Below are 23676 nucleotides of genomic sequence, written 5' to 3' on the forward strand. Positions count from 1 at the left end.
TAAAAACAATAAACTCAAAAGGGATCAGCAAGTGTTCTATTAGAAAAAGATACGTTCACCTCTGTGCATTGGCTACAGGTCTGCCACAGTCAGAGGGATTCAAGGTTTCTGTCACTGCTGGGGTCCATGAGTGATTGTGACAGAAAATTGCCCTTTTGCCCTGGGCTAGTAATGGAGCTCAGAAAGCAGTAATCAGTTAACAGAATTCACAATTAATAGGTTCTCTCCATTCATGCCCATGTAGGTAGGTCTCATGTAGGCCGAGCATCTCCCTAAGCAAGAAGTAGTCAACTGACAGACAACAGGCCACCTGACCCCAGAACAGGGTCACCCCACTGTATGACCCCCAGAACAGGGGCACCCGACTGTCTGACCCCCAGAACAGGGCACCCCACTGCCTGACCCCCAGAGCAGGGGCACCCCACTGCCTGACCCCCAGAGCAGGGGCACCCCGCTGCCTGACCCCCAGAACTGGGCACCCCACTGTATGATCCCCAGAACAGGGGCATTGCACTGTATGACCCCCAGAACTGGGCACCCCACTGTATGACCCCCAGAACTGGGGCACTGCACTGTATGACCCCCAGAACTGGGGCACTGCAGTGTATGACCCCCAGAACTGCGCACCCCACTGTATAACTCCCAGAACTGGGCACCCCGCTGTATGACTCCCAGAACAGGGACACCCCACTGCTTCACCTCAGAACAGGGCACCCAACTTTCTCACCCCAGAACAGGGGCACCTCAGTACGACCCTCAGAACTGGGCACCCTGCTCTCTGATCCTAGGACAGGGCACCCCATTGTCTGATCCCCAGAACAGGGCACCCCAATGTATGACCCCCAGTTCAGGGCCACCCCACTGTCTGGCCTCCAGAACAGGGGCACCCCACTTTCTGACCCCCAGAACAGGGACATCCCACTGTATGATCCCCAGAAGAGGGCACCCCACTGTATGACGCCCAGAACAGGGGCACTCCACTGTATGACCCCCAGAACAGGGGCACCCCACTGTATGACCCCCAGAACAGGGCACTCCACTATATGACCCCCAGAACAGGGGCACCCCACTGTCCACATCAACGTCCTTCCCCAGCAGCGTAGTCCACAACTCCATTAATCTTAGCCTGTAAAAGTTTCACCTGACTTCCCTTCTTACTTTTAACGTCCTTTTTTTTAAACTCGTGTCCCCTGGGATTTGAATCCATCAGCACAATGAGCAACTTGCCTAGATCAGTTTTACCAATTCCCTTCATAATTATCATCTGGGTCACCTTGAAATGACCTCTTTTCCAAAGAAAACAAACTTAACCTCCTTAGCCATTCCTCAAGATGCAGCCAGAATCCTCTTTATTGTTCCCTCTGCATCTTCTTCCTATGATTGGATGACCAAAGTCCTCACTATGGAGTCAGGCCAACATTTTATACAACAATATGAAGGGACTGAAAAAGTAGTCGGGTCAGATCAAAAAAAGAACAACCACAATCCTCAGTGAAAACAATCTCAGTCACTGAGTAAAGCCTGTTCTAATATTTTTCAAAAATTTGTTCTGGGGATGTGGGTAATACTGGCAAGGCAGTATTTATTGCCCATCCCTAATTGCCCTGAGGACATTAAGAGTCAACTACATAGTGTGGGACTGGAGTCACATGTAGGCCAGACCTGGTAAAGGTGACAGGACCCTTTCCGGAAAGTTGTTTTTTTTAAAAGACAAAATCTGGTGACAACTATGAATTACCAGATTTATTAAATTCAATTTCTCAACTTGCTACGGTGGAATTTGTAAGTTAGTAGGCCAGTACCCTAACCACTACCTTACCAGTGACATTATCCTTCTACCTGTTGAAAAGCTCCTAAGATTTTCCTCGCTTCCTGGTAGGTCGTTTCTCCACTCCAGTGCGGGTTCAGTCTCTTCAGCTCTCTCGCTAAGCGATTGTGTTCCCGTAGAAATATTGTATGGAACGATAACACCCCCAGATGTTCGTTCACACGTACATCACCTGTGGTGAACATGATTGGTATTGACAAGTGTTAACTTTGTATTATTAATGAAGGAGGACAAACACACACAAAGAAATACCCAATAGAACAGGCACCCGAGCATGGATTACAGGGTGCAGTATGATCGGGAGGCTCAATGGCTTCATGAAGTACGAGGGTGAAGCTCAGGGAGGATTATGGATCCCATCTGAACAACAAGACTGTGCTTCCCCGATAAAACAATAATGGATCATCCTTAGCAATGTTTATGGTGAGTTGAAGCCTGTTCTTTTATAATGTGGCTTGCTCCCAGAAGAGTTGAAATCCTCTCTTCTCAATGTGCAAGAGTGTAGCTCTCTCCCCTCTTTCCTCCTGCTCAGCAGAGTCGTTCTTCCTCTTTCTATTTTGCCCCTTACTTGTCAGAATTAGCCTCCCTTTTCTTTTGCCCCTCCTCTGCCAAATTTGATCTCGCTCCATTTTTCTGTCTGTTCTTGCACCAAAACAGGGTGTGTTGCCCTGTTTTTTTTGCCCCCCCCCTCAAGATGGTCTCTTCCCACACCTCTCCAGGGGGTCTCGCTCCTATTTTACCCCCCGCCAATATCTTCTATCACTTTCATTCTCCTCAAAAAGGTACCTCTGCCCCTCATTTCTCCATAATACTTACTATCATTGGGTACATAAAGAAAGAAGCATACATTGGAGCTTCTACTGTATGGTGGCTCTTGGAATTGTAGGGGCCAAAATTGGACCTCGTTGTGCCTGTTTTCTAGGTGGAAAAGGGGGGCACAGAAGTCCAATTTAAAGGGCTAAATACTCATGTCTGAATAGCATCAGAAACATGTCTGACACCATATTGGTTTGGGTGCTGTGGAGGTGTCCCCGGTGTCACCCTAAAACAGACGTTAGGCCCCTTAAATATGCTAATAAGGGCTCTAATGTCTGTTTTAGGACCCCTTTTCTAAATTGGTCAACAACTAGTCGGACCTTGCCCCGTGTTAGGGTGGGTCAGGAACAGTCAATGGTTCTACAACCTGATTGGTTAAAGCCTCCTAATCTCCACACGAAATCTCAGTGCAGTGCTACACGATGGCCCTGAAATTCCACAGGGGTTCCGAAGAAACAGCATAAACAGCCGAAAACAGAGTTATAGTGAGAGACTGGTAGAATCACCATGGAATTTATGGAACAATGGCATGGAAATTGGCACGCCTCTTTTTCTGCCTTTATCAATATGGCGGCAGGCACACTTCCGGCATGGAATGTGCTCACAGCCTACCATATTGGATGCTTTGGTGCCCATTTTACACCGGCCAACCAATTTCTAGGCCAATATCTCCTAACTGCTTTCATTCTAAATTCCTGAGATGTGTGTTAAGCAATTGAATGGGGTCAGCTGTGCATGTGAAAGGAATGCCCTGTAAGTAGGTGGCATGTGACAGGATTTCTTTATCCAACTGTTACTCACCAGCTATAAAACACGGAGTTGAATTTTGACTGGTGAGACAGCTTTCCCCCATTCTTCCACAAAGGTTGCGTGCAATAGTGTTAAATGGTAAATATTCCAGTCCATTGTCAGAGAATTCCTCATTGATAGCCATCAGGCCAAGCTCGTTGGTCAGGTTTCTGAGTTTGTTGGCCAGACACTCTGTGTTGCCGTAGACTTCATTAACATCGATGAAAGCAGTGAGGGAGTTGATCTGCTGACGAGTGTTAATATCTCCGAACAATGAGCCCAGCTCACCACTGCCACACGCAGGAGCCGATCGGAAGAAAGGCAAGCAGATCTTAGTATCTTTGATCCTGGTGTCATTAGGAGGTATCTGGCAGTAAAGGTCCAGAACACTTTTAGAAATAGTTAGTCACAAACGGTTCTACAAACACTAACAAGAGGAAGATAAGGAAGATTAAGGGTCATTGGATTAGTGGCAGGTTAGCTGGTTGGATTGTAAACTGGTTTAGGAGTAGAACACAGAGTGTGATGGTAAATGGAAAAAGCTCTCTCTGGAGTCAGTGGCTTAGAAATTCGGCCATGCAGCACCTGTTTTTTGGGTGCTAAACCTCCAATATGGCGGGCAGGAAGTACACGCTTATTACAAGTTGGAGGCTGTCACTGCAAAATTGGGTTGCCCTGAGGCAGCCGGCACTGGCTGCACTCAGGAAAACCAGGCCTACATGTGGCCTATCAGGCGCTCCTTAAAGGGACCAGCTGTTAAACAGCAAACAACAAGGTGAGTTTTTAAAATACACTTACCCTAATGTGGAGCCGGGAGGAGCACCTCACATTCAAAGATCGTTGGCCACTGCCAAACAACGATTTGCCCCCCACCCCGATTGCCACCGATCCCCACAGCTCTCCCCTCCCGGTGGACTCCGATCCGATCTGAGCCCCATCTGTCAGCTCAGGTGGATGTAACAGATTCAATAGCACTATCTTGAGAAGAATAGGGAGGTTTCTTGATGTCCTGAGAGGTCTCAGTAAATTAGCACCCTCTTCCTTAACCACATAAGGGGAATTTTTATCCCATTTCACCCTCCTGTCCTTGGGAATAAAATTCCTCAATCAACACCACCAAAAACAGATCATTTGGTCGTTTTCTTGTTTGTGGACCTTTTTGTACAATATCATATGGATAGATTGTTGATCCAGGATTTCTTTCGCACTATCCAAGGCACAACACCAAAAACTCAAACACTACTTCAGAATGAAACAGAATGGAGGTCTCACCTTAATTGGGAAACAAGGATTTTTCTGAACACAAGTTCTTTCACAGCTGATGCCATCATTGAATGTTTGGAGGCTGCCAGACTCAGGGCTTAAACTCATGTCGTGATCAATCCACTGACCCCACTGCATAAAGAAATGACTTAATTCTAAATCAAAGTTCACGTTTTCATTGGATGTTTTCAGGATTTTGTTGGACACCTCTCGGACCTGGAGCAGAAATGTAAAGACCTCATTACATGCAAACAAGACAAGGTTCATCCATCACTGATCTCTCTTTGCTGCACTCTCACCTGCTCCTCTGTTACATGATAGCACTAAGGGGACACCGAGTAAAGCTGGAGACATCATAATACCACAAAGAACAGTGCAGCTCCAGAGACCCCCAATAGGAGATGGAGGTGTATTTTATCCTCAGTCTCACCAGTGTGTCACTTCATACACAAATCAACATTGGAGCCTTTCCAAGTGAGGCTGCCAACCTACAGCCAATTACCACCACATTAAGGAGCAGGTTTGTGCTATGTGCCTGCACCCACTAAAAACTGGGTTGACTCTGTGCAAAGATAATCCATAGAGGAACGTTAAAGGAGGAGAGAGCTTCATCCAATCTGACTGGGCTGAATTTAACTCTAGGTACCAGGACTATACTAACAAATCTTCACTGCCAATCCCCAGTGTAGTGAGGTTCAGTACAGTTGACAGCCAATCAGAAACCATTTTTCTCAATATCTGATTTGTTTCTATCTGATGTGTGAACAGTTACCAGCGGCAGACGGAATCCAGAATGTAATTTGCTCGCAGTCCAGCCCAGTGGAATTGAAATTCCATCTTCATAGCGAGCTGGGAGCCATCGGGTGAGCGCTGTGTTGGATGCTCCCAGGCGAGGCTTCCTCCTGGGAATCAGGAGAACAAAACATTGATTTTTTTTCCCCCGAGTTTACCTCACCCAAAACTATTACTCAGTCTGAATAAAACTCACACAAGTGGCATTTTCATAAGTGTAGGACTGGCAGTAACATTTGAATTTCAGGTTCACAATATTTACTTGTCAAGATGAAGTTTGGCTGAGATGGCAGCTGGAAGTTTTCTGCAGGAAGTTTCCCTTCCATTTAACTTAATAATTAACAAAAGTGGCTTTAATTAAAATTCAGAAATAATTATTACTCCTGATGCAAACACCCTTGGAATAATTTTCACTTTGGGCACTGTTACCCACCCCACCTAATTTTCTTTTTGATTGACTTCAATGGAAAGGTGAATCGGACACAGTGTATAAGGAAACACCGATCTGCAACTGCTCGTTTTTCACCTGTGCCCAAACCTGATACTTAAGACAGTAACAGATATCAGCCTTGACCAAATGCAGCTGATGGACTTTGCATGTAACTTCAACCCATTTATTGATGTCCCGAGCCATTAACGCTCCCAAACAGGGGAAAAAGCTTCAACGGTCAATTATATTTTTATTATTATTGAGAACCCCAAGTGAAGGGTCAAAGCCCACAAGGCCGTTTACGCCAAGGGTGAAAAAAATAGGAAAGAAGATGGAGTTTAAAGCCTGTAGATTGTGTAAAAAGGAGAATAGTAAGGGATTCTGGGGAGAATGTTAGAGTAAGTGATTGTGCGATGAGTCTTGATTTCAACACAGTGAGTAAGGAGGGAGGAGGAAGAATGAGTAGGATGATGTATTTGGAGCTCAGAAGGAAGCAGAGGAAATGTTAAATGAGTGATGACCATTGTATTGATAGCATAAAAAAAGGCTGAAAAGATTGTATTGATAAAATAGAAAAGGGCTGAAAAGATTGCGAGACAGACAAAGGTTCAAAACTAGCAGTGAGTGAAGGAAGACCAATCAGATGACAATTTTTTCCTTGTACATTATCCAGGAGTGTGAGAGATGCTGGGAGAGCTTGCCCAGATATGATAGCAGAATTTATATCTTGCACAGATTTGGATTTTATACAAAGTTAAGAGTTGTTGAGGTAAAAAGAAGCGTTTGGCACAAAAAAGGAAACCATGCTTTGTGAAAGCAGCTTCAGCAATAGAGGAAATGTGAGACTTCCATCTGAGATCTGAGGAGATAATGAGGTCAAGAATGTCAATAGATGAAGATGAACTAAGGATGGAGCCAGCAAAGGTAAGAGGTGGGAACTGTTGGTGGCCTTGTAAGAAACATGAAGAATCTGGGGCCGACAATCCATGGGGGGGCATATCCCAGTGTAAGTATAGAGATGCATCCACATAGGACCTCAGGCGCTGACCCTGTCAAAGATCGTAGCATCAGGGGGAGGCCCCTCGTTTTGCATAACACCATCAGGAGCTTGCACCACTGGATGGGCATCTACGGTTTTTGAAAGTGTACAATCTGAACATAATTGGTGAATGTACAACAACAACTTGCATTTGTATAGTGCATTTAATGTCGTAAAACGTCCCAAGATGCTGGAGGAGGTTACAGAGGGGCGAAGCCATGGAGGGATTTTAATACGAGGATGAGAATTTTAAAATTGAGGCGTTGTGGATCAGGAGCCAATATAGGTCAGGAAGCACAGGGTTGATGGATGAGCGGAACTTGGTGCAGGGTAGGATACAGGTAGTAGCATTTTGGATGGGCTTAACTTTATAAAGAGTGGAAGATGGGAGAGTGGCCAGGAGAAAATTGGATATTCGAGTCTGGAGGTAATAAAAGCATGGACGAGGGTTTCAGCAGCAGATGGGCTGAGGCAGGGCAGAGATGGGCAATGTCACCGAGGCGGAAGAACTTTGGAGATGGGTGGTAGTTTGCTCGGGCAGAGGGGTCAAGGGTGTTTTTTTTGAGGAGGGGTGTGATGATGGCAAATTTTAAATGGTCCCCCCTCCCTAGGCACTGATCCCCTCCTTTTCAAAATTGCTAACATCACCTCTCCTCAAAAACACACCATAAACCCTCTGTCCTTGCAAACTACCACCCATTTCCAAAGTCCTTGAATGTGTGTGTTGTTGTCTTCCTAGTCCGTGTCCATTTCTCCTGCAATTTCCTGTTTGAATCCCTCCTGTAACACTAAAATTGCCCTAACAAAAGTCATGAACAACATTTTTCGTGACTATGAACATGATGCATTACACCTCCTTGTTCTTGTCAACATTTATGTAACCTTTGACACAGTTAACCATATAATCCTCTTCCAATGCTTCCTCCATTGTGCAGCTTGGTGGGATTGCCCTCATTTGGTTCCAGAGTCAGAGCATTTCCAGCAATTGCTTCTCTTCCAACTCCCATATCATTATCTCCAGAGAACCAGAAGATCTATCCTCAGCTCCCTCTTTTTCCTCACCTACATGTTGCTTCTTGGTAATATCATCCACAGACATGAGGTCAGCTTCCACGTGCATGCTGATGACACCCAGCTCAACCTCTTCTCTACCTCTCTTGACCTCTTCATTGCCTCTGTGCTGTCTTGCTCCTTCTCCGACATCCAGTTTTGAATGAGGTGCAATTTCCCCCAGCTAAACATTGGGAACATCGAATCCATAGACTTCAGCCCATACTGCAAACTCCGTACCCTTGCCACCAACAGTATTCCCCTCCCTACCCATTGTCTCAGGCAGAACCAAACTGTTCAGAACCTCAGCATCCTATTCAGTCCCAAACTCAATTTCTGACCCCATATCTTTGGCATCACAAAGACCAGCTAATTCTAACTCTGTAACATTGTCTGCCTCTGCTCCTGCCTCAGCCCATCCATGCCTTTGTCACCTCCAGGCTCAACTATTACATTGTTCTTCTGGACAACCTCCCATCCTCCACCCTCATGAACTTCAACTCATTTTGTCCATTTTGTTTTATTATGCCTCTGTGAGGCAGTTTGGGATTTTTTTTATGTTAAAGGCGCTATATAAATGTAAGTTGTTGTTGTTTGGTTTAAGAACTATTATTACTGTTATTAGTTTTAGTCCAGTGTGTGTAGTTTGTGTAGATGCAGGTTTATCACTGTTACTATAGGATACCGTGTGTGTAGATTGTGTTGTTTTTTGCTGCTAGTTTCATTCTGATTTTATTCATTTAGGGATTCTGGTATATACTTAATTGTTTATGGAGTCCCATCCAAAATGCACTGATTATGGATTCTGCTCAAGTCTTTGTTCATTTAGGAGCTATACCTGATATTAATTTATTAGAGTTTCTTATCAAATCTTCAATTATTTGGGTGCTTGGTCCATTTTTAGACACTGGAACTCATCCTACATTCATTAGGGCTTCAGCCTCATCCTTCGTTAATCAGGGACTCAGGATCATCCTTCATTAATTAGGGACTCAGGATCATCCTTCATTAATTAGGGACTCAGGATCATCCTTCATTAATTAGGGACTCAGGACCATCCTTCATTAATTAGGACTCAAGACCAGCCTTCCTTCGTTAAGGATCCAGGCCCATCCATTGTTCTTTATTTAGGACTCAGGCCAACCTTTATTTGTGTCTGAAAACCTGATCCAATCTTCACATGATAAAAAGGTTCTGATAATGTCACACAGACAGAGACTGGAACACACTCACTTTAATTATTCAGAAGGGCACATATGACCTTTTTTCATGGGAGTCTTCAAAGAGAATTGACTGAATTCTTCTGTGGACACGGCCCACAGTTTACCATTAACAAATATTAATCAGAATGAAGATAGAAACTATAGAAACATTTAGTGAATGGCTGTATTTGTTTAGCAGTTAATCACTAAAGTGGAGCAGACAGTGCTCACCAACCCCATCAGTTCCTACCTGTTGTTGCACACAGAGTTTGAAGTCCTGTATCGGTTTGACCAACAGCCGTCTTTACAGACTGGGGGTTGACGTACGGCTAGACAGCCTGTGACGTGTGCAATGGTGTCCAGATCACTCGCTGTTAACAAATCTGCAGGATACATACAACCATTATCAGTTCTAATCACTGATAAATTCACATACAAACTGCCTCAAGTAAATAATTATCTCACTTTCTGTTACGGCAGGAGCACTGACAGCTACAGGTAGTAAATTCCAGCCCCAATAATCTGTCGGTGCTGATTATGACCGTGTCCCCAGGTCCTGGTAGTGTAACAGTTCAGATGTTCACTACACACCACATGCTGTGGTTGTGGGTTTGAGCTGCAGTATTGCCTGGTGTTGTATGGCACCGGCTGCTTTGATCTCTGCTCCACCCAACTACACGTGTGATACACTTCACCTGTTCTCAAACAGGCTGCTTACTTGGAAGTTTTGAGTGTGCAGCTTCTCACGTTTGAGTTGGAGCTGACACACACCATCTTGTCTGATAGTAAAGGCCCACACAGGATATCCACCCAATCCTCCTTCTGCTGCTGAAGGAGGTTGGATGTGACAGCTTTCAGCAACAGTAAACTGACTATAGAGCATCAGAGCAGGTATCTGAAACATGAAGGCAAGTCTCGAACTGAAGGAATTAATAAAATGTTTGGTTACTTGCCTGAGGTCAGACAGTACAGGAAACTTTCTGTTATACCGAGTTCAATCACCAGCGCTACCCTGCCCTGTCTCAACCCCACCCTGACCACTGTCTGCACCATCCCCGTGCAGACACTGCTTTTGTGAATGGAACTTATCTTCACACAGCTCAGTTTTGTTACACATCTGCAAAGTCACCGCAATATCCAGGACAAATCCATCTGAGAAAGGGCTCAGTGGTAATGAATCAAGGAGACGAGGCCAATAATTGCAATATATGTGTTTCCTCTAAGCTTCTCTAATATAGATCAAGGAGGCAGATGTGAGTGATTTGCTGACTCTTACTTGTCACCAGGTAGGTGACTCTGAGCACTGGCATCACCCACCTATTGATCATATCAATGGTTCCCTTTAACCTGTGATCAATTCACACCATTCTCAAATTTCTCAAATTTCTGCAGGCATTCCCCTGATCTCCCACTATAATTTTGACAGAAGATCGGCAGAAACCTCAGAGAAATGGTGTTTTGCTGTTTCTCCGTGGTTTCCATTGATCTTCTGCTGAAGCTACAGTGAGAGGTTAGGAGACCCACCCCGTGGACATTCCCCCCACAATGTTGAGTATGCAGGCTAAATACATCCCTAAACCCATCAAGCTCAGACTCAATAAACAAAGCAAAAGTAATATAAAGAGGAAAAACAACCTCTATAGATCCTGTAAGGTAAAATGTGTTCAATATAAGCATAAGCAGGAACATATTAAAACGGTGATCAGAGAGGCAAAGAGAGAACTACAAAAAATCGCAGCTGCAGACATAAAACACAACAGTAAAAAGGTCTTTCGGTAATTCAACAGTAAGAGAAGAGGTGGTAACCATAAAAATGTAAACAGAGAACGAGCACAAGAAAGAAAACATTCAGATAAACTACTTTTTCAAGGGAAGGGAGTGACAAGGCATTGATAATTATTATGAGGGATTCATGGACACTGGTGAGATGCCAACATAGTGCCTTTATTCAAAAAGAATGACAAATCAGACAAAGGCAACAATAGACTCATTAGTCTTATTTCAATTCTGGGGAAATCAACGGAATTGATTAACAGATTAACAGCAAATAATGGGCCCGATATTAGAAGGGCAGTGGGTTGGCAACGGGGGGTCGACTGGGCACGAGGGTAATGCGCCCAGTGAAATCGGGGTGTTCCGCACGCAATCTCAGCTTGATTGAAGGTACTTACCTTTGCTTCCGAGTTTCGCGCTGGAAAGCTGCGCAGCGGGTGGACTGTGCAGGCGCATCATAGGCTGTCAGCTGGAGGAGCTCTATTTACAGGGGCAGTCCTCCACTGACTGATGCTGCAGAAAATAGGAAAAATTACAGCATGGAGCAGCCCAGGGGGAAGGCTGCTCCCAGGTTTAATGATGCCTCACTCCAGGTATTATTGGATGGGGTGAGGAGGAGGGGGAGGACAGAGATCTTCTCCCTGGCGGGTGGGAGGAAGTGGCCTGCCTCTGTCACCAAGAAGGCCTGGCTCGAGGTGGCAGAGGTCACCAGCACCACCAACACATCGCGCACCTGCATACAGTGCAGGAGCCGCTTCAATGACCTAAGTAGGTCAGCCAAAGTGAGTACACTTATTCATTCCCCTACACTCCGTCTGCCACATCACCGCCCCCACCCCACATCTCCTTCTGCACTGCCAACACTACTCTATCACATCACTCCTCATACCCACTCAAACCTCATCCTCATCTTACCTGCACTTACTCACCTCGCCAGTACTCATCCCACCACTGCAACTCAACCCAATCCTCATACAATCTCATGGCTCTGTCTCATACTCACTCTCTCATGCATCTCTTTCACAATCTGCCTCACTCAACCTGTCACTACCTGTGCTGCAGCCACAGGGCATGCATCACATATGTGCAGTAGGAAGCACAAGGCAAACGTGTCGTGAGCATGAAGGGGATGCACAAGGGTGTTTGAGGGTTTGTCATGGTTTTTTACTTATATTTGATTTCTGATCAACTCACATTACATATTATATTGGCACCACTACTGCCACGTCTTTGCGAATCTTGTCTGGTTTGTGCAATAATGCCCTTTCCTGAGGATCACTATGAAGACCCACAACTGATGCCACCCATTGTGTCACTGCAGAGTGGGTGTAGGTGTATTTGCAGGGCTCTTTTGTGCAGATGACTGAGAGACATCGGCGATGTCCCCGGTGGCACCCTGGAAGGATGTGAAAGAGAAGTTGTTGAGGGCAGTGGCGACTTTGACAGCGAAAGGTAAGAAGATGGTGCTCGGGCCAGCCGGGAGCAGTTCAGCATGAAGGAGGCTGCAGATGTCCGCGACTATATGTCGAGTGACTCTGAGCCACCGTGTGTACTGCTGCTCAGAGAGGTCCAGGAAGCTGAGCCTCGGTCTGTAGACCCTGTGGCGAGGGTAGTGCCTTCTGCGACGCATCTCTCTCTGCGGTTGGCCTCCCTCCTGATGTGTCACAGCATTGTGTTGTGAAGCTCCACATGTCAGAGGTGGACGGCGTGGCCGGCGAGGCTGGTGATGCCGTTCGCCCTACGAGGTGGTCATGACTGCAGCTACGGCGGCCCCCATCCGGAAGATGTACATCTGAGGGGGTCCGCAAGGTAGGTAAATGTGTCTGCACACTGAGGTAAGTGTGCAAGTTTGTGAATGTTATTGTTAGGAGGAGGCTGGTGGAGGCCAAACTTTGTCCAAAGTGACAGAGTGGCCTCCTGCAATGAGTGAGGGTCTCCCCCCACCACCTGTCAAATGGACCTTTGCAGCTGCCACAGGCTGATGGCTGCAACACGTCCATTTCAACTGGGAGTGTTTCCCCCAGTACGGGAAACAGTCCCAGTTGAGATGAAAATCCCACCCCTCCTAAAATATCATGTCAATCAGGTCTGCTAATGACCTGAACTATCAAAATAATTACCTTAAGTGGGATCCCGCCGGCTTTAATTGCCGGTGGGAGTCCCGCATGCGGAGGATGCGCGCGCATGTCAGGGCGTCACTGGGGAACCCGGAAGTGGGCGGATTGGAGCCGGGCTCCGGACCCGTCCCGGGAATCCCCGACTTTCGGAGCCCCCCCCACCATGAACCCGCTGGCTCGGAGGTCCGAAAATCGAACCCAATAACTTAGTGAACAGCGGTCAACATGGATTCTGAATGGGATGATGCTACCTGATCAACCTCCTTGGCTTCTTTGAGGAAATGATATCCTAAGTGGATGGTGGTAAGCTCTACGACTGTTTCTAATTAGCATCAATGTCTTGGAATCAAAAACCCAATGCAAATTGGTCAAATTTGCAAATGATGCCATAGAAGGGGCAATGGAATTGAATGAGGCAGCTCAGGAATTACAGAATGAGTTGGACACTAAGGCCCGAATCTCCTGGTCTCCTGCTGTAACAATGGAGGTACTTCTGAGTCTTTTTGGATGGGTGAATTAAAATGGCTTGATTGGCCATTGTAATCCATAATTATTTTGTGATATTGTGAAGTGAGGAATGTTAGCAGGATTCCTTCCCTACTTGGGAGTACATTAGTTTGTGGTTGAGGCACAGTCCTTCCATCAGCACAATGGCCCAACAAGCTACATTTATACCTGCATTATTGGGGCATCCACCTCACATCAATGACATTGCCCAACAGGAGGAAGGGATGGGCAGCTTCACAGGTTCGTTGAGAGAGTGTTGGACAGGTCCTCAGATTTTATTATCACTCTATATGAATGAGTTTTATTGAATGCACTTAATGTGAGAGAAGGGTTTTCACTAGAGGAATATAAAATGAGTGAGCTTAAACTGAGTGAGGGTGGTACATAATGTTACATTCGGTATTGCAGCCTATGCTGCCACAAGGGAACTTTGGTGTGATATATGTTAAAAATGTTCTCAATGGAGTTAAATTCACAGGCCATCAAGGCTTGCAAGTATGGATTAGCTTCTGGCAGAGCATTTGAACCAACATCCTTAGACGATTAAGTATATTTTGACATTCCAGTGATCATTCACACACATTGCTCCTGCAACAACTCCATTCATTTAAACTCAGCAGAGGTCATTGCCAAGTTAGGCTGGTTGATTCCACAGGAGAGATGGGGGTGGGGGGGCGGGGAGCTGGCAGATGGTAGTAGGTAGTTAGCTTAACTAAAAGCTGACATTGGAGTCGGGCTTTTAAAACAGAGAAATGTGAAAGCTGTGGTCAGTCAGATTGGAAGCATTATTGATGGAAATAAGTGAATCCGATCATAAATCTTGTTTTGTACATTCACCTTACTGTGAAATAAAGCAGCATAACTCTTCATATCAAGCCTTGCCTCACCTAGTGATAACACGGTCCGCCATTGGAGAGATTGAGGAGATACAAATGCGAAAGATAGAAGTATCCCATCCAGCTTATAAGGGGAAGCTATTGTTACATCGCTGGGTTATGCTATCATACAAGTAGATATAGGGCAGTGTGAGTCCACCTCTACAAAAGTAAGATGCTCAAACTGTTGAAGAGATTAACTGTTGCCATTGAACTTGAGAAGGATCTGTGGCAGACCCAAATTCGTAACACAAAACTCTGGGTCCTAAAAAAGGACAAGCATTGTTTAGTTTGTACAATATGTCAAATGTAAAATTACAAGTACATTGCTATTGCTGTCTGTGCCACATTTACACAGTCTCTGTTGGGCTCAGCTCGGTTCGGTTTGTGTTTCCCTCATCTGTTTCTAAACTGACCTGATGCATTCAGTGAGCGTTTGTGGACTCGGTGAACATTGTGTTGGACGAGGCTCAGTGCAGCTTCCATGTACTCCGCAGAACGCACCGCAATCCTGGTCTCTGCCATAGGGTACTTGAAGAAACGCAGTAGGTCATTTGGATTCAAGGACCTTTTGCTCAGCTTCCCTTTTTGGCTGGAAAAGGATAGGTTCAGATTAGATGGAGTCATCAGTCAAGAATTCAGTTTATGAATATAAACTCAAGATACATTGACACCGTGTTACAAAAACAGCTTATTGTACCAGGACTCCTGTACAGTCACACAGGGATACAGACCCCATACACTGCTCATTGTACAGGAGCTCTGGTATAGTCACACAGGGATACAGACCCCATACAATGCTCACTGTACAGGAGCCCTGGTACAGCCACACAGGGTTACAGACCCCATACACTGTTCATTGTACAGGAGTCCTGGTACAGTCACACAGGGATACAGACCTCATACACTGCTCATTGTACAGGAGTCCTGGTACAGTCACACAGGGTTACAGACCCCGTACACTGCTCATTGTACAGGAGCCCTGGTACAATCACACAGGGTTACAGACCCCATACACTGCTCGTTATACGGGAGCCCTGCTACAATCACACAGGGTTACAGACCCCACACACTGCTCATTATACAGGAGCCCTGCTACAATCACACAGGGTTACAGACCCCACACTTTGCTTATTATACAGGAACCCTGCTACAATCACACGGGTTTACAGACCCCACACATTGCTTATTATACAGGAACCCTGCTACAATCACACGGGTTTACAGACCCCACACTTTGCTTATTATACAGGAACCCTGCTACAATCACACAGGTTTACAGACCCCACACATTGCTCATTATACAGGAACCCTGCTACTATCACACAGGGTTACAGACCCCACACACTGCTTATTATACAGGAGCCCTGCTACAGTCACACAAGACTACATTAACCACACACAACCAGTCCTGCTACAGCCATTTAGGGTGACACACCTTGGAGTTTTAGTGGCTGTCTAGAAGTTTGTAAGATGTAATGAACACAGCCAAAGTCTGCCTTTAAAGAACTATGTAGAATTTCCGTTGAGTTCTCTCGATTTTCCACCATAACTTTGGCAGATCAGCAGAAACCCTGCAGAAAGAGTGTAAATGGAGAACCCCCGCAAAAATTCTAGGCACATGTTTCCTCATGTGTGCCTCATGCTGTGGAGTTGTTCATCATTGGGGTTATTATATCGGTGAGATGGAGGGTACCATACGTTTATATTTATATTTCCTGGTATAATTTATGTAGTCATTGCCCGAATCTGAGCTGGACAGGGAGTGGCTGCCACCATTGGTATAGATTGTACTTTGTTTTGAGAGATCAGTGAGTGAATTCTGTCCAGCAGGGAACTGGAGCATTGCATTGTTAATTATGATGGATTTTGACAATCGCTTACAGTCTTCAGATTTGCTCCTGTGAAGAAGTTAATGGGTTTCTGGAAAGCCTGAAAGATGGATATAAAGTGCTAAGAACAGATGGAGTGAGGACAGCTGAGAAAGAGTAGTGTGAGTGTGAATGTGTGTGTAGGTGTGTGTGTGTGTGTGTGTGTGTGCCTGTGTGTGTGTGTGCCTGTGTGTGTGGTGTGTATGTGTGCGTGTATATGTGCATGTGTGTCAAGTGTTTGTGTGGGGAGATTAAGAAGTGTCTTTACGGTCACTGATGTACCTGAATATTGGGATGAATTCTTGGGTGGTCGGGGGGGGGGATGCTGAGATGGGGCGAGCTTCACCTGAACTGGACTGCTACCAATGTTCTTGCAGAGAGGACAAAGGGCGTTGGGAAGGCTCCACATTATTAGAGGAAAAGGGAAGGCAAACACAGCAGACCAAAAACAAAGAAAAATAAAACGTGATGGAGCTAGAAATAATACAAAGGCCGGAGTTATGAAAGAGAAGAGGGGATGGAGGTGGAAGATTGCATTTTGAGTTCAGACTCTGATTCAAGTAATCGATCAGAGTACAGGATAGAACCACATTGGAAAATAAGGACAGAATGAAAAACACAGCACAAGTTAAGATTCTGTGCACTAAGGTCAAGAAGAACAGTATCACAGAGGTGGAGGACTACAGGAGTGAGGATAACTATGACATCACAGTGAACTGGCTAAATAATTATATGGGTGATTCAATTAACAGCAATTTCATTTGTTCCATGGGGATAGACAGGATATACTGGGTGGTGCCATCTTTTTTAGCAAAGGTGTACGTGATAACAGCTGAAGTAGAGAAACCTCGATCAGGTGCAGAGTGGAAATATCTTGAGTCAAGGCAAGTGACATTAGAGAAAAATATTGACTGTTGGGATCTTTTATAAGCATCAGCTCAGAAAGAGGAATTAAACCTGCAAACTTACACTCAGTATAAAAGGAGTAAGATAACAATCTGCTAATTCAGGCCAATTAGCCTAGCACCCATAGTGGGGAAAAATGATTGAAGGCATCCTGTGGGAAGCTATAAATACACATTTGAAGTGATTATTGACACCGCTATGTCAGTCAATGAGTTGGATGTGGGGTGGAAGTTATGGCAGAATTGACAGCAAAGTCTATTTACTCCGCAAACAGCAAACAGTTTATTTACTCAGCAAACAGTCTATTGCAGTCTAAAAGCATGATTATTTCTCCAACAAAATGCAGTGAGCGGAGGATAGTTACATAATAAAGATTATGAGCTGCTGTATTCTCTGGAGTTTCGAAGGTTAAGGGGTGATCTGATCGAAGTTTATAAGATATTAAGGGGAACAGATAGGGTGGATAGAGAGAAACTATTTCCGCTGGTTGGGGATTCTAGGAGTAGGGGGCACAGTCAAAAAATTGGAGCCAGACCTTTCAGGAGCGAGATTAGAAAATGTTTCTACACACAAAGGGTGGTAGAAGTTTGGAACTCTCTTCCGCAAACGGCAATTGATACTAGCTCAATTGCTAAATTTAAATCTGACATAGATAGCTTTTTGGCAACCAAAGGTATTAAGGGATATGGGCCAAAGGCGGGTATATGGAGTTAGATCACAGATCAGCCATGATCTTAACAAATGGCGGAGCAGGCACGAGGGGCTGAATGGCCTACTCCTGTTCCTATGTTCCTATGCCCATATCCTAACTCACACCAAGTCCTGTTCACTCATCACCCCTGTGCTCGCTGACCTACATTGGCTCCCGGTCCGGCAATGCCTCGATTTTAAAATTCTCATCCTTGTTTTCAAATCCTTCCATGGCCTCGCCCCTCCCTGTAATCTCCTTCTGTAACCTCCTCCAGCCCTACAACCTACCGAGATCTCTGCGCTCCTTCAAATCTCGCCTTTTGAGCATCCCCGAATTTAATCGCTCCATCATTGGCGGCCATGCCGTCAGCTGCTAGGCCCTAAGCTCTGGAATTCCCTCCCTAAGCCTTGCCACCTCTCTACTTCACTCTCCTCCTTTAAGATGCTCCTTATAACCTACCTCTTTGTCTAAGGTTTTGGTCCTAATGGGGCACAAATCGCTCCCGAAATAACGGAGGAGCTCAACAACACTCTTCATTGTCAGTGGTGAATTGAAGGAGCAAGTTCCTGCATTTGAACATGTGCAGTGAAACATGGAAATCCGGAACTCGCTCCTAGTGGTTCACCGGCGATATGACAGTTTTGAATTAAAGGGCCATCGCACTCTGTAATCAGTGAAATCATTGAAAAAGCGCCAACTTGCTTATCGGCCCAGCTGGAAAGTAACTATTTATGCCACCAAACAGGTACGCTTAAAAATACAGGTCTAAACTAAGTTTTAAAAGCGCGGTTATTCATAATGACTGCCAAACAACTAAAAATTAACTTTTAAAAATGTGGAGTCTCATATTACTCCTTATTTTAATAGTTTTTGGTCATTAAAAAAAAACCTTTTTACTTTTCCTGTGATATCTGTGCTCTTTAAATGTTCACAACTGCACAGATTTCACAGGGAGCAGTTAGCGTGAATTTAGCAGTAATTGGGTAAATATTGCAAGACTCCACTTGTGGCACGGAGGCTCACCTACTGTGAACATGGATTGAGAATCTGGCATGGAGTGTCTGATTTGTGGTGTTCTAGTAATTAAAATTAATTGCTGGAAAGTCAGGAATGGTGGAAATCGGGCATGCTGACCTCCTCATCTGACACATCACCTATTAACACAGCAAAATCCCCCAAACCACTATTTATTCCACCAGTTTTCTCCACTTCCCTCTCCTCTCATGCTGTGGTGTAATTATGTGGCCATTATCCAGTAGCTCACAAAATTGGCCATTCTTATGTGTGAGCCTAGACAGGGAGTGTGAGCAGACTATTCCACAGTGGGGGCACCTCTTCAGATCCTGTACTTACCTAATACCCTCACATGTCCACCATCTAGCAGAAGTCACTGGGTAGTAATCAGAAGTGTGAACCCTGGCTGATTTATATCCTCCATAAATCTAGGCCACTGGGGCTAATTTAATTTCCCCCATTGCAATATCAGCAATTGTTCCTGGGACCTTCCTGGTCTGGATGGTTCAGAACCACACAATGTAGGGAAACCCTCTCAGGAGTCTATTCTCTCCAACCCTGTGGCAGTACTCCTTTCATTTTTTACCATAACAATATAAAGAGAAGAACCTTAACAGTGCACCTCACCAGGTCTTCTAATGAACTAACACAAAGCAAAAACGTTTCTCCTCATTCTGAATGTGATAGTCCTTATTTCACATTCATTCAATGAGGTGAGCCCTTCATAAAGAGCCCAGTATGACAATGTTACAGAGATAATGAACCTACTAGTCTCTGGTCTCCTTATACGCTTTGTCCACCTCCTCGATAGCTTCACGCAGGGCCTTTTGCACGAATGGACTGCCCAGGGATTTCTCATCATCTACAACACAAACACAACAGCTCTGAGCCACAAAGTGCACATCCTGTGAAAGGCCAAGCGGCTTCAATCTGGAATTTAACTTACATTGAGGTAGACGGTGTAAATGGGATCAAGAGATACATAGATGGATTTCTGGAGATAGAAGGGATTGAGGGATTGAGTCAGGAGGTGAGTAGGCAGAGCTGATCTGTTAAAAACGAACTAACTGCCTTTTACTGTTCTGAAATATTTTTGCCTTGTTTCTTATGTGCAATGTTAGAAAATGAGACAATGCAACTGGGGGACAAGTGCCATCACTCAATAGGATGGAAGAGAACACCTGAGGCATCATTGGCAGACAAACAAGAGAGGCTGTGGGAGACAGTGAAGATGACAACATAAAGTTGATAAAGATTGAGCTAGACTGATCATTGATAGTCTCAGCTTCATGCACTTTCATAGAATCATAGAATGATACAGCACAGAAGAAGGCCATTCAGCCCGCCATGCCTGTGCCGGCTCTTTGAAAGAGCTATCAAATTAGTCCCACTCCCCCTGCTCTTTCCCCATAGCCTTGTAATTTTTTCTCCTTCAAGTATTTATCTAATTCCCTTTTGAAAACTAATATTGAATCTGCTTCCATCACCCTTTCAGGCAGTGCATTCCAGATCATAACAACTCGCTGCGTAATTTTTTTTCCCTCATGTCGCCTCTGGTCCTTTTGCCAATTACCTTAAATCTGTGTCCTCTGGTTACTGACCCTTCTGCCGCTGGAAACAGTTTCTCCTTCTTTACTCTAACAAAACCCTTCATGATTTTGAATACCTCCCCTTAACCTTCTCTGCTGTAAGGAGAACAACCTCAATTAAATGCTGGCCTCGCTAGCGACGCCCACATCCCATGAACGAATAAAAAACAAGTTTCTCTAGTCTCTCCACATAACTGAAGTCTTTCATCACTGGTACCATTCTAATAAATCTTCTGTGCACCCACTCTAAGGCCTTCACATCATTCCTAAATTATGGTGCCCAGAATTGGACATAATACTTCAGCTGGGGCCTAATCAGTGTTTTATAAAGGTTTAGCATAATTTCCTTACTTTTGTACTCTATGCCTCTATTTATAAAGCTAAGGATCCTGTATGCCTTTTTAACAGCCTTTTCAACTTGTCCTGCCACCTTCAAAGACTTGTGTACGTACACCCCCAGATCTGTTCCTGCATCCCCTTTAAAATTCTGTTATTTAATTTATATTGCTTCTCCTCATTCTTCCTACCAAAATGAATCACTTCACACTTCTCTGCATTAAATTTCATCTGCCATGTGTCTGCCCATTTCACCAAAGTATCGCAATGTCCTTACACTCAACAATTATTTCTTCATGGTGAAATGCCACTAGTTGCACAACTAAACAAGCTCTTCTGTGTTTCATATAATGGAGAGTGCCTTGCAGGAAGAGGCCAAACACTTCGATGACATCCAGATCCACCAACCCTGCCACTTGTTCATCAACTCCGCCATGGCACCTTACCTGCACAAGCACTAGCAACTTGGGATAAAGTAGTTAGTGAGTCAGAAGGGGTGCCACTGGGTAAAGCACTGAGCGCTAGCTAGAATGAGAACTTGGGAATAGAAGAGTGTTGTTCTTCCATGAAGGGTGGAGAAACAACTGCCCTTGCTGAGGAGCCTAGGGATCCAGATCTCAGGGGCTATACGTGGTCTGTCGATTGCTCTTTGCAAGTGTAGGAACTCTACCAGTTTATAGGAATAGATAGCTCTCTCTCTTTGTTTATCTGGTTCCATTAGGAAGATAGGATTTGTGCAGCCCTCCTGACCTTCTTGATGCATGGTGAGTCGCTGCCTGACTAATAAGGCAAATTACCAGATGCTGCTTGGAAGGGTCCAGTTGCAAAGAAACAAATCAGTGATGACTTTGACTGGTGCAGACAGTGCTATTCTACCGGTGGAAATGTGCTGCAGGTCTTCAGCCAGCAGATGACATGTTTCCCCATTAGCCTCCAGAGAAAGCATGTGTAGAGAAGAGATGCCTTCTGTGATATGTCAGTCTAAGACCTGTTAATCTAGCTACCTCCGTGATCTCATCATTTTCCACTTCACAGCATAAGAATAGAAGGATTCCCATTGGGAATTTCATCAACCCACTAGGAGAAGGGCGCCATTTTCACCACTGCCTCCCCACTGTAATTACAGTACAAATCCTCATTCCCCCCCCAACTCTAAAATACAACTCCTCCCCCTCCCCACTGTAAAGTATAACTCATCCCCTCCCCATGGTAAAATACAACACGTTCCCCTCCACACTGTAGTTACAGTACAACTTCTCCCCCTCCCCACAGTATAGTATAATTCATCCCCTCCCCACTGTAAAGTACAACACATCCCCTCCCCACTGTAAAATACAACTCATCCCCTCCCCACTGTAAAATATAACACATCCCCTCCCCACTGTAAAATACAACACATTCCCTCCCGACTATAAAATACAACTCATCCCCCTCCCCACTTTTTCTTTTATTCATTCATGGGATGTGGGCGTCGCTGGCAAAGCCGGCATTTATTGCCCATCCCTAATTGCCCTTGAGAAGGTGGTGGTGAGCCGCCTTCTTGAACCGCTGCAGTCCGTGTGGTGAAAGTTCTCCCACAGGGCTGTTGGGAAGGGAGTTCCTTTGTCGTGTCCGGTGCCTAGTGGTCCATCCGGTTTTATTCTTATTATGACTTTTTTTTAATGAGATTGTACAACTGAGTGGCTTGCTAGGCCATTGCGGAGGGCAATTAAGAATCAACCACGTTGCTGTGGGTCTGGAGTCACATATAGGCAAAACCGCGTAAGGACGGCAGGTTTCCTCCCCTAAAGGACATCAGTGAACCAGATGGGTTTTTACGACAATCCGGTAGATTCATGGCCATCATTACTGATACTAGTTTTTTTAAATTCCAGATTTTAATTTAATTAATTGAATTTAAATTCCCCATCTGCCGTGGCAGGATTTGAACTCATAACTCCGGATTAGTAGTCCAGGCCTCTGGATTACTAGTCCAGTAACATAACCACTATGCTACCGTACCTAGACCACTGTAAAATACAGCTCATCCCCTCCCCACTGTAAAATACAACACATCACTCTCCCCACTGTAAAATACAACACATCCCCCTCCCCACTGTAAAATACAACACATCCCCCTCCCCACTGTAAAATACAACTCATCCCCCTCCCCACTGTAAAATACAACACATCCCCCTCCCCACTGTAAAATACAACTCATCCCCCTCCCCACTGTAAAATACAACTCATCCCCTCCCCCACTGTAAAATACAACTCATCCCCCTCCCCACTGTAAAATACAACTCATCCCCTCCCCCACTGTAAAATACAACTCATCCCCTCCCCCACTGTAAAATACAACTCATCCCCCTCCCCACTGTAAAATACAACACATCCCCCCTCCACTGTAAAATACAACTCATCCCCTCCCCACTGTAAAATACAGCTCATCCCCTCCCCACTGTAAAACACAGCTCATCCCCCTCCCCACTATAAAATCCAACACATCCCCCCCCACTGTAAAATACAACTCATCCCCCCCCCCACTGTAAAATACAACTCATCCCCCCCCCCACTGTAAAATACAACTCATTCCCCCCCCCACTGTAAAATACAACTCATCCCCCCCCCCACTGTAAAATACAACTCATCCCCCCCCCCACTGTAAAATACAACTCATTCCCCCCCCCACTGTAAAATACAACTCATCCCCCCCCCCACTGTAAAATACAACTCATCCCCCCCCCCACTGTAAAATACAACTCATCCCCCCCCCCACTGTAAAATACAACTCATTCCCCCCCCCACT

General features: G+C 45.2%; 1 protein-coding gene and 1 long non-coding RNA gene across 4 annotated transcripts in view; one reads left to right on the plus strand and one right to left on the minus strand.

Annotated features, from left to right (window-relative positions):
• The window catches only part of LOC137344878 (uncharacterized), a 97310-nt gene that overhangs the window by 61636 nt on the left and 11998 nt on the right, over window positions 1-23676 (plus strand). The window lies entirely within an intron of this gene.
• The window catches only part of LOC137344877 (myeloperoxidase-like), a 42902-nt gene that overhangs the window by 15393 nt on the left and 3833 nt on the right, over window positions 1-23676 (minus strand). The window contains exons 2-8 of one of the 2 annotated variants that reach the window (XM_068008114.1): window positions 19732-19825; window positions 14898-15073; window positions 9460-9592; window positions 5469-5598; window positions 4706-4912; window positions 3446-3800; window positions 1840-2000 (exon numbers count right to left, since the gene is read on the minus strand). In XM_068008114.1, coding sequence (XP_067864215.1) covers window positions 1840-2000; window positions 3446-3800; window positions 4706-4912; window positions 5469-5598; window positions 9460-9592; window positions 14898-15073; window positions 19732-19825 — 1256 coding nt within the window. The remainder of the gene's footprint in view (window positions 1-1839; window positions 2001-3445; window positions 3801-4705; window positions 4913-5468; window positions 5599-9459; window positions 9593-14897; window positions 15074-19731; window positions 19826-23676) is intronic. The other variant, XM_068008115.1, reaches the window with a different exon arrangement.

The sequence above is a fragment of the Heptranchias perlo genome, chromosome 28 (assembly GCF_035084215.1).
Source record: "Heptranchias perlo isolate sHepPer1 chromosome 28, sHepPer1.hap1, whole genome shotgun sequence".
Lineage (NCBI taxonomy): Eukaryota > Metazoa > Chordata > Chondrichthyes > Hexanchiformes > Hexanchidae > Heptranchias > Heptranchias perlo.